This window comes from Nicotiana tomentosiformis, chromosome 2, assembly GCF_000390325.3.
Source record: "Nicotiana tomentosiformis chromosome 2, ASM39032v3, whole genome shotgun sequence".
Taxonomy (NCBI): Eukaryota; Viridiplantae; Streptophyta; class Magnoliopsida; order Solanales; family Solanaceae; genus Nicotiana; species Nicotiana tomentosiformis.
The window spans coordinates 108,516,985-108,528,373 of record NC_090813.1 but is presented as its reverse complement, the minus strand read 5'-3'; the positions used below and the strand labels follow the sequence as shown (position 1 = coordinate 108,528,373).

Sequence of the window (11,389 nt, the reverse complement as noted above, 5' to 3'; positions counted from 1 at the left end):
CAAGCTATATTAATCTTCCTTTTCTCGAGAATCTTCGCTAACTCTACAGATTTACCAGTCAAAGTTCCTATGTTCCAAGACCCCACTCTCAGCCTAGTAGCTCCCCTAGCCCTCTTACCCCCCTTACGCACCCCCTCCCCCCGAGGACAAGACCTTACCCTACCATCGTTCACCAAAGCCACTATAATCTAGGAGACACTACGCAAGCACTATCCCGAAAACAAGCACACAAATAAAATGAATAATCGAAATATAATCTACAACGAAAGATCGCAAAACAGGTGAAGAGATAAAATAAAGGAACTAGCCGAAACTATAATCTACAACTAAAGGTCAGAAAAACAGGTGAAGAAATAAAATAAAGGCACTAAAGGGAACTATAATCTACAATTAAAGGTCAAAAAGAAGATGCGCAAAACTAGAGCAGAACTACTCGGGGATATATTGAATAAAGATTCAAAATAAAGATGTAAATAGATAGATAACAGTATAAACAAGTAGGCAAAACTATCACTAATGCAATTAATTTGACAATGCTAGGGCAAATATTAATTAAAGATATAGGAACTAATAGGCATGCATGGAGATACAATAATGCTAAGATATCAAACTATTAAAATATCAAGACAATAGAGGAACAGTAAAACCTGGATTGCAGCCCTTGAAGTTAACGAAAATCTGGCCGACGGTGATGAATTGCGACTGAAAATAAAAAATAATAAACCACAAAATAAGAAAATACTACTGAAAATTTGTATTTTTCGATCACTATGATTTTTGTGAGAGTTAGTAAAAGTTTTATGATTTTTGTGTGAGAAAATATAGTTGTATGACTTTGGTGAAAAAAAATCATAATTATATAATTGTTGTGTGAGAAAACAAAGTTATATGACTTTGATGAACAAAAGTCATAATTATATGATTATTTGTGAAATTTATCCCTTTTTAATATCATAAAATAGTGTGTCATCAATAAAAAGAGAGAAAGAATCGGGAAAAGGATAGGATTTAAGGCCCAAAGTGATATAAATCCAGGTCCTGAAATGGTGCAAGACCGCAAGGTTTAGAATGGCAAAGGGCAATTGAAGAATGAGTTTGATTGGTTTATTCGAGCTGAGAAATTATTTTGGACATCATATTATTCCTATTAGTGCTTGATTAATAACATGTCAAAGAGCATGTCGTTCAAGTCCTTCGCTTCAAGGCATGTATCTCGGTGTGGTAGGTACTTCATTCTGTAGGCATAGTTAGAATCAGGGACAGATTCAATATTTAAATTATATGGATTCAATTTTTAAAATTTTTTAGCATTGAACCTATTATATTTTTAAAGTTATGAGTTCATATGTACTATTTTTTGCAATATGAATGATTTTTTACATATAAATTTTTACTTTACGTAAAAAATTATGGGTTCAATTGAATCCGTCGAGTATACCCTACATCCGCCCCTGGCTAGATTAATTATTATATGACGTTTACTCAATAATAGATGCAGAGGCACAATATGAACATCATAAACTATCTCATAACAAAATCAGTTGTTGTTGAAATATTTTTCAATTTACTTTATAATTTTATTCGTTATTCAACTTCAACTTGAATAGAGAATTTGAACGTTGAAAACTTATTTAAAGAGTATTTCAATTGACATAATAATTTTTATTTTTTACTCACAAAACTTGTACTTACTTCTTTTCAAATGACATTTATGTCTAATGAAGTTCAACTCAAATACTCATTTTTTCAAATTTAACAAATATTATCCAAATGAACTTTGCTTTAAAATTATGAAGAATGTTTTTTCCAGAAGAGTCGAAAAACGCTCATTTCTTAGTGTTTGGTTAAATTATTTTTTTCCAAAACAAGGTTTTCATAATTTTGAAGCAACACCAATTATTTTTGGCGAAGCATTGCGAGAGCAACTAATACTATAAGGCAAGCACCCAATTGGGCTAGCTGGCCATAAAACGACGACGTAGTAGTGTTCTGCTTATCTGTCCTCCTTGAGCTCATATTATTTGCTTGTAGATAGATTGCGAAGTTCGCAACTGTCCAAACCAAATAGTCTTCGCCGGCGACCTGTGAACGTTTTCCTCATTTCTCAGTTCGTGATCTTACAATGTCATGGTTTGCTCGATCTATCGCCAACACACTCAAACTTGACGACGACGACGATAGGAACGACGTCGTTTCAAGTCCAAATCACGATCACTCCACTGAGGAGAAGCAACAAACAGATGATAATTCACCATCACGCGGCGTCAAGGAGGACATCTCAGAGCTTACCAAAACCCTAACCCGTCAATTCTGGGGAGTGGCTTCGTTTCTGGCCCCACCGCCTCAATCTGAGCCCTACAAACCTTTAGAGGATCCGAATTCAGAACCGAATCGTAATTCGGATAACGAGGAATCCGACCTGGCAGGGATCGCGGGTTTGCGGAGCGATATTGCTGAAATTGGCGGCAGATTCAAGACTGGAATATCTAAGCTGTCGAAGAATATTCCTGTCTCCGAAATTACCAAAATGGCGTCCAACTTACTGCAACTGGGACCAGAGGAGGAGGAAGAAGAAGGTAGAGGTGCAGTAGGTGTTACTGAGGATGTAGTAGCTTTTGTGAGGGACATTGCTATGCATCCTGAAACTTGGTTGGATTTCCCTTTGCTCGACGACGATGATGACGAAGGTGTCTTTTCCCTTTTTCATTTTCTACTTGAACCTGCCCTTTGATACTTTCGCTGCGTTTTAATACTCACTACAATGCTCTAGATCAAACGGTCAAGTGCTACTCTTGGGTGGGGTGGGGTGGGGTGGGGGGTGGGGTTCTAACAGAAGAAGAGTTCAGAGATTGAAAAGATGGCTTGAGCATGAAAAGACTTTCCTCTCTTAGCCGAATATGATATGAAATTGAACTGTCGAATAAAAAGCGGATGTCAAAGGTTGAATATACTAAGTACTATTTTACACTTGTAGCTTGCGAAAGATCACCCATCAATTCACACTGGCCTTAAACTGAAACACTCCAATTACTAGGTATCAACAGGAAAGATAGAAAAGATGGAAGCTTTATTGAGGTTTCAATTCGATTAATGCAGGATCCCGTGTACTGGGGTTCCAAAACTGCTGTCCTGATCTGTTCCTGATATATATGTTGGTTTTGCAAACTCAAGCATAGTCTAAGAGATTGTTAATTGATGTGGTACTGTATGATAATTTGGTATTTCAAATTTGAACTAGGGGATCAGAGAGGTTGAAACTCCTTCTTGGTTAGTGGTAAAACATTGTCCTAGCAAATGAAAATTTTGTGGAATCAAGTCCTTAATGGAATTAGAAAGAAAAAAGAAACTTGAATAGGGGTAAAAAGTGCAATGCCTGTTTGATTACTTGAAAATAGAGGGTTAAAAGTTGCAAGCGTTGTGCACAGATATCTTTTGCATGTCCAGCAGTCAAACAGTGAAATGCTTATTTATGTGCATTTCATGATGAATCGTTAACCTTTGGATGTTTGCATCACTGCCCTTATATTTATCAATGATTTAGATCATATCTGTACTTATTCACCCTAAACAAGGCGCTGAACTTTTATTAATACTCCCATTATAATCGTGACATGTAATTATATATGCTGACTCTCTTTCTCACTTTCATTTTCTTATCTAGGACTTGAAGAGGTAGTTTTTCTGCGTATTTACATAAGTGGTTAGTCTTAACACTCAACAGATAACTTAACGTTTTTATGTCAGTCGATGACACCAATTACTATGTTCTGCTACTTTTGGATCAATCTTTCAAATTGTTTACCATTCTTTCATATATCATACTGTTACACATTCTTACCCTACTAGTCAAATAAATATTATACATTCATTCTCTTAAATACGCTAATTGCATGTTTTCTGCTTCCGTAGTTTGCTGGCTAATTTTGAAGCCCTTAATACATAAACTAGTGGTTATTATGCACGGAAATAACTATTTTCCACGTACGTGGCTATCACTACTCCTAGTGTAGTTTTGTGTAATGTATACTTTGCGTTGTGTAAACTTATAGGGAATATTAAGCAATTAGCTCACATCAATTATCTTATGGTTTTTCCCTTTACAGTAGATTTTGACTTGTCTGATGCACAACAAGAGCATGCATTAGCTGTTGAACGTCTTGCTCCAAGACTGGCTGCTTTGAGGATTGAGCTCTGCCCAGGTTACATGAGTGAGGCTCGCTTTTGGGAGATTTACTTTGTTCTTCTTCACCCTAGATTGGATAAACAAGATGCTGAACTTTTATCCACACCCCAGGTAAGGCACTTCACGTTATGCCAGTAATGGTTCCATTTCTCATTTCTGTTCTATTTAGCACTTGAAGTGATGCTTTTTTTTTCCCTTTTACCAAGAAAAACAATATTTATCTGCAAAGGTAATAGAAGCTATTCCATGCATAACTTACCATCTATGACTAGTTGGCTTATGACACCAATTGACACTGTCTACTATGGTTCCGTATGAGTAGAATGTAGATTAATGGAATTGGTGTTGGACCTGGAGACAGGCTGATTATGATTTAATTTACGGACGTCGCTAGATAAATCCTTCTTTTTCGGAGTTCAGTAGTTAAATTTTTGTTTTCTTCTCTTTGATAAGGTCGGCAGTTCAATCATACCATCCCCATTTAAGGTCATCTTTTATCTGTGCTGGTTGTGAAATAAGTATTGAAATTTTTATAGTAGAAGTGGGACTAAGATGTGCACAACTCTTACTATAATGTAGCTCTTGCGTTACCATTTGTAATAGAATGCTGTATAAGTCTTAAGGAGCATAGGGAAATGTATCGTTGTGAGGTAATAGACACAGTTGGGACTATCCTAAACAGAAAAAGTTAATCTGTGATTTAAGAGAACACCACATATCATGGTTAATTATGGGGTTTATAGAAATTCCTGGCCTCTTTTGATTCTAGGTAAACAACTCTTGTAGAGAAGTGATTTCTTTTTGGGGGGGATACATGGAAGTTGTTATACTGATGTGTATGGGTCAGAATAGCCTTTTCCCAGTGAGAAGCTTTTTAGCTTATTTCTCGTTAAACCGATGCTAGTATTTCTGCAGCACGCAATCTGCACTTCCTTTTACTGTTCCAAATTCCAATTGCATCTCCATTTGAACAAGCCATCAGAGCTTTGAGATTATTCTTTATCCTATTTTTGATGCACTACTATTCTTGGGCCTTCACTACTGTACATGTGAAGCCATTGTGGCCATTCATGGGCGCTAGTCGAAACATCTTCCTACCTGTCTTTTCACCATGAATCTTTCCTCTCCTTTTTTGTTTTGCTGCTTATGTTGCTTCTTGGAAATTCTCCTGCTCTATCCTTTCATCTCTTTGACTGTTGAATGCTTCAAGGTTGTACTTCTTTAATGCATTACTTTTGGTTCAAATTTTTCTGGTGAGCATCCTATGATTTTCCTTGGGCTTCTTGTTACCCCCCTGGACCCCCTAATTTATACCGTAAACGTGTATTATTCAGTAGTGTGCTTGTGAATGAGCAGGGAGGGAGACAATAACCTGTCAATCTATATAATGAGCATGAATCCAATACTGAACTTAATTTTTAAAAAAAGAATCCAGTACTGAAACCTTTTTTTTTTTTTTAAAATCCAAACTGAAGCAGAGTGACTGGTCATGCTCGGTTACTTAGCAAATGATCAGAGCGTGTAACTAATCCTTTATTCCTCGTGCTCGAGAATGGTTGCTGTTAACCGTTGGTGCTAAAAATGCTAATCCTGTGTGTAGGTTGTCAGAGCCAGGGCCTCATTGGCACACGAGTTACATAAGCGAACCAAGCCAATAGAAGAAGATTGGTCAAAGAAGGAAACTTCTGAATCAACTGACAGGAGTGGCTCTCAACATGAGGAGATGCTTGCCGTCTCGTCCACTGCTGTTTCTGCGGATGTGGTTCAAGAGATACCTAGTGTGGAATCTGCCACTTCACCTACAGTTTCCGGCTCTGGTGCCGACTTGCGCCCTGTCATTAGTGAAAATCAAACAATTGATAAACTTGTGGTTGAAGGACCTATTACCAATAGCAAAGATGAAAAACTGCAATCTGCATCGGTTATAAAGTTAGAAGAGAGTGATGAAGAGGATGCTGATGATTGGTTAAAGGAAGAAAGTACAGAAATTATGGGTAGCAGTAAAACGGGGATGTCCGTTGAGAATGATGAAGATGTGTCCTTCAGCGATCTTGAAGAGGATGATTCAGATGTGCCCGCAAATTCAAAGAAAGTAAATTACAGTTCTGATAAGGACTCACGAGATTGGGTCCAGTTGAGGAAAAGCTCCAGTGATATCAGCTCTGTGAATCAGAGTGGTTCTGTTAAGGCAAATGTGCAGAATCCTGATAGCAAAGAATCAAATGATTGGCTGGATATTAATGACATTGAGGTGGCATGACCTTATGTAAGGTTTAAATATAGTTATTTCCGCTTATTTATGGTTGTGAATAGTTGTTCCCTATCCTCCTTTCTCCGCTCTGCGCTAAGAATTCTCAACTATATGTTTGTACATAGAACCATAATGAATAACAATTGGGTTGCTCCCGTTATTACACTAATGCATTTTTTTTTTAATTGATTCTGCCATATGGTGGCAATATATATAACAAGAGAAAACTACAAGAAGAAAGTTGAGTTTGTGCTTCTGCACAATACTCCATTAAGCCAGAATGGACATCCCCCTTTGAATGACACAAAAACAATTAACCTCTTTACAATATACTCTTTTCCTACAACTTACAACTATATGTGTACTTGCTGCATATCAACTACACATGTTAGTCCTTGTTAGTAGATGTCTTCGAGGCTTGCAATATAGTTTTTGTGATATTAAATGTTGATGATGTGTCTAGCAGAATTCTGATGGTGTCTTCCTATTTGTTTCACTATATGAGCATAATTCAAAGGAGATAATTCCAAATTTAATTGTCAAGCTTAATCAATGTTAATTAACCTGTGTAATCAATAAAAAGTCGTTTAATGAGTCTGAGCTTCTTCACTTGTTTAGTTAAGGTGTCACCTCGATTAGTAAGACATACCCTTTCCGCATCATCTAAGTTAGAGCCAGTTACTCAAGTCCACTGATTAGAGTTGTCCGAATGCTTAAGACAGGTGGTAAATGAAATGTCGCTTTCCCTTCATTTTCAGTGACCAATTCAGAATCTGTTGAAAATTGGTGGAGTTGACTCAACTGTTAGAAGAGGGAGAGAGCAGTTGATAGAGACACCAATGGTTGAACTTCAGAACTTGCACTTGTTTTATGCTGCAAAGCTATGTACATGGTATCATGTGACTATCATTATTTACAAGTGTTGCTAATTATTTACAGAGGGATGATGCTATGTATTTACAAATAAGATGGCCAAAACAGACAAGCATCTCCGGAGCACCAGTTGGAATCTTAGGATTTTATAGGTCTGAAATTGCTAGAAAGCCACTCAACCTGAGACCACAACAAGCTCCCTAGTGAGAAACCAGGTTTGTCTTGCTTGCTGCTGCTGTGGCTAGTGCTTATGTTAGGGGTTGTATTTGATGAAGAAGTGGGTTGAGAACTTGATCTCCCCAAGGATTTATTTACCACCAGGACAGTGCCTCCAATTTCTCTTCGTACTGTCTCCAAGGTTTCTGGGTTAACAGCTTGTCCTGAAGCATCTTTTACATAGAATGTGCCAACTGCTTTTTCGCCTTGTATCCCAATCTCGGCCCTGCTAATGGATAATCCGCTCTCCCGAAACACTCTTGTAACGTCTGATAACAATCCTACCCTGTTTTGAGTACTAACATCCAGCCTCAATCCCTGTACAAATCATAGTCACTTCAAATCGTGAGTACCTTTCTGTTATAGGGGAGTAGGGAAGTTGAATTAAGAAAATATACTGTAAATGTTGTGTTAGTCAATCCTTTGAAACTTACATGGGATACTCTCCTCTCAGTGGCAGCCATCAGATTTTGGGTCAGTCTACGTCTTTCACTTTCTGAATCCAGAGTCCATCCATTCTTGTGTCTCACATAGTATTCCTGAGATTTTCATGCATACATAGAAATGTTAGAAACAAAGCATGAGGACCGTCCTGTCTGGCGCAGAACCTCTAGGGACTTTAAGGAGCAGTTGGGCAAAAGCAACAGATTTTACCTGAACAGCAATGGATTCAAAAGAGCTGATGGAGGCGTGGAATACGACATACTGCAAGTCTGTCAAGGTGCAGATTGTGTCAAATAGTAATTTGGGTCTGTCTACACTCCTCACAGTAACAATGGAGTAGCCTTTCTGCCTACAATTTTCTACCTTCACTTCTGTACCATTACATCCCTTTTTCTGCCTGTATACTTCATCATCTGCACTCGACTCATAACCACAGGAACAACATTGCTCATAGTCTCTGTCAGCAGCCATCAATTGGTGGAGCCTCCTTTCGGTATGGGTTTGGCTAGCTGCCGGTGCTGCGAGCCTCACACTCCGTCGCTCCCCATCATAATGGTGGGCCTCTACAACATTCTCCAGTTGTTCCTGTACTTGTGCCACTCGATAGGGGTCCTGGATTGGCCCATGCTTCAGTTCATCTTCCACGTAGACAATGCATGCTGCTCGTTTGTTATGTGTCCATGCCACAGCAGCAGACACGTGGCAACCCAACTCAGCCAGCACAGCAGATATCTCAGACATTAGTCCGGGTCTATCTATCCCCGTCATCTCCATAGCCGTGTGCTCCATTGAAACATGCCTTGGTCTTACATTTCTATCAACACATGTTTGGATTTCCCTGGACCCTCTTCTACTAGCACAAATAGCCTGTCAAACACTAAGCTTGTTTTAGTTAAATGTTAATTTGAAAGAAAAAACATATACTATACTTTTGGACAACAGTTGCCAGCATACTTCTTTGCTCGGCAATTTCTTTTAAAAAAAATGAAATGAGTAAAGAGCAAGAGGAGGGCAAATTGAGCAAATTAACTGCTTTGTTGGCCTTATCCCTAAAACCCACTAAATGTTTTTTGGAATACTTAATTTAAGTCACTGAAGCATAGAGAAAGTATAGACTAACCTGTTCGATGTAGTGGATGAGGCTTTCGTCAGTAATTTTGTTCCCAAGTTGGTCAGTCACGTGGAAAACTGGTAAAGATGCAAGAAAAAAACAAATCTTATAGTTGTGGATGACTCAGATATGGATCAGAAAGTTGTTAGTTGCATTTCTATATTGGATTATAATACTCAAACCAGCTGTTGATTCATTCTTGATTTGTTGTGGGAAAGATGGTTAAGCAATTGGTGAGGTGAGAAAGGCATAGAGTAAAGGAGAACTAACCATCCATTAACCAGCCACCATCAGAGCATATGTATGATTTTGAAATCACAAGGTCGAGATCAGTCAGAACTTGAACCATCTCCAGCAATATACCGTGTTTGTTCGCACTATCAACCTGTGATACACAGACAACAACAACAAATACGTCTCAGTACTTGTAAGACAGAACCTATGGGATCCCCTTAATCTAGAGTAGGGTCCAGTACTCACTACTATTCTGTGACAATGAATAATTAAAAAAATTGTTCAACTATATCCGCACATGTATATATAAGCTTATTCGCTAACTTAAATAATTACAACTATTAAATGATGCTAACGCAGGTTTATACGCTGATACTCTTGTACGGTAGGGGTTCTTTAATTAGTTCTTTTCGAATCTCTGATGGAATCCATTTTAACTGGTAGGTACCCCCACTCATGCCAAAACAACGCAAACCAAGTCATTATCTAATACATCGATTGGTATTATCGTCCTTTTGAATAACCAATGATAGAAATTTCCAATTAAAATGGAACAGATTGCACATAGAATAATAGCAAAAGATTCTTCTTTAATCCTCACTTGCCTTCACTATAGTGCAGTCTCGGCAGGAATCATTATCAATGCACACTCTGAAAAGCCAACAAACAAGAAACAAATAAGCATCCCTTTTATACAAATTAAAGGGTGACAAAACATACATGTACTCGGTGTTTACACCAAATTATTTCAATTTACTATGATTAAGTGATAAATTGAAGTGATAATGTGTCTTAAGTAACAATTGTTTAGCGATAGTTATATATATAAAGAAATATGTTATGTATTCATTGAACTGGTGTACAAACCAATACATTATTAGGACTGTTATAACCATATAGATACATGGTAGTATTGAAAATGCATTGAACCTGGGAGGGTGAATTCTTTCTATGAGTGACTCGAACTCAGGATCACCATAGGGTTTGTAAGCAGAAATCTCCATAATGTCCTGATCCTCAAAGCTCTGACGTTTAACTTAGCTAGAAGCTGTAATTCGATTCTGTAATATGCAAATAGATAAAGGTACAATATGTGAGAAAAATCAATATTTATATAAAATTGTAATTGAAAATCAAGAAGTTGGAAAAAGAATAGTAATATACAAACACGTGGAAATAAAAAAAGATAGATAAACAGTGGTATAATTTCTTAAACAGCGAAGATTGAGTAGAAATTTGAGATAAACTTTTCTAAATTTCCAAGAAAGCACTTCCACATTGATGATAAGTAGTTCAAGATAAGTAGTAATCATCCTATAACGAGATGACGAAATTCTAAGAGGAGATTCATAACTCAGGGGAGGAAATTCTTGATATTTTTTTCCTCACTTTCTTGATATAGCATAAGAAAAAAGATTGGAACTTTGAAGAAAGTAGTTGAATGAATGCAAACGAAGGTTTTGAACAGAATTGATCCTACATATAATTTAACAAAAAACTTTTGGTTTAAACAAGATTTCAAACAGGGGAAGATTGACAGAGAAATTTACCTGGGAATTAAAGAAAGCTTGTTGATTTCAGTTTCTGGGATTGAATTCTAAGAACCAAGAAAGAAGGTGAGGAAGAAGAGAAATGTGTATATATAGGATGGGAGGGAGGGAGAGTAGGAGACAGAGTCAATATAGGTATCAAAAACTGCAGCTAATAGATGTATGGGTTATGTGGCTCTCCTAACTATGCAAATTAAAGGGGAGATCCGCACTTACTGTTTCTTTTTCTTTTCAACCACAAGAAAGTCCCCTTCACCTGTCTCTCTCCTTTTCTTGTTTTCTTTTTTTCTTTTTCTCCAAGTTTTCTGTTTATTTGGTGTCATTATTTTTTAAATCTTTTTGGCTGTGCTTTCATAATTCTCATGAGAGTCACGATTGAGTGCGTTTGGATAATATATAAGCTGTTCAAATAGTTTACGCCTATGTTTATGCTTTTTTGTTTTAATTTATGTGTTTTATTTTTCCTTTACCGTTAATAGCACAACTTCTAAAAATGACATGATATAATTAAAATCATAACGTTTAAA

General features: G+C 37.2%; 2 protein-coding genes and 1 long non-coding RNA gene across 4 annotated transcripts; 2 read left to right on the top strand and 1 right to left on the bottom strand.

The window, feature by feature from the left end:
* The first annotated feature begins 1,976 nt into the window (after positions 1-1,976).
* On the top strand, positions 1,977-6,603 carry LOC104119531 (uncharacterized). Of its 2 annotated transcripts, none has more exons than XM_009631054.4 (3): positions 1,977-2,687; positions 4,107-4,294; positions 5,784-6,603. In XM_009631054.4, exons 1-3 carry the CDS (start codon positions 2,123-2,125, stop codon positions 6,441-6,443), a joined length of 1,413 nt encoding a protein of 470 aa, XP_009629349.1. In that variant the 5' UTR covers positions 1,977-2,122; the 3' UTR covers positions 6,444-6,603. The 2 variants fall into 2 exon arrangements, with proteins under 2 accessions (XP_009629349.1, XP_009629348.1); XM_009631053.4 differs by having other exon boundaries at positions 1,981-2,687; positions 4,104-4,294.
* A 227-nt stretch (positions 6,604-6,830) lies between these two features.
* Positions 6,831-7,433, top strand: LOC138906642 (uncharacterized). Its single transcript, XR_011414152.1, has 2 exons — positions 6,831-7,276; positions 7,374-7,433. It is a non-coding gene; the product is annotated as an uncharacterized lncRNA (long non-coding RNA).
* LOC104119532 (ACT domain-containing protein ACR1) lies at positions 7,278-11,137 on the bottom strand. The gene is made up of 8 exons (XM_009631055.4): positions 10,863-11,137; positions 10,243-10,373; positions 9,918-9,963; positions 9,349-9,463; positions 9,088-9,155; positions 8,178-8,834; positions 7,958-8,062; positions 7,278-7,841 (listed from the first exon to the last, which is right to left on the bottom strand). The coding sequence occupies exons 2-8, from the start codon at positions 10,314-10,316 to the stop codon at positions 7,446-7,448; spliced, it is 1,461 nt and encodes a 486-aa protein (XP_009629350.1). The 5' UTR covers positions 10,317-10,373; positions 10,863-11,137; the 3' UTR covers positions 7,278-7,445.
* Between the last annotated feature and the right edge of the window lie 252 nt (positions 11,138-11,389).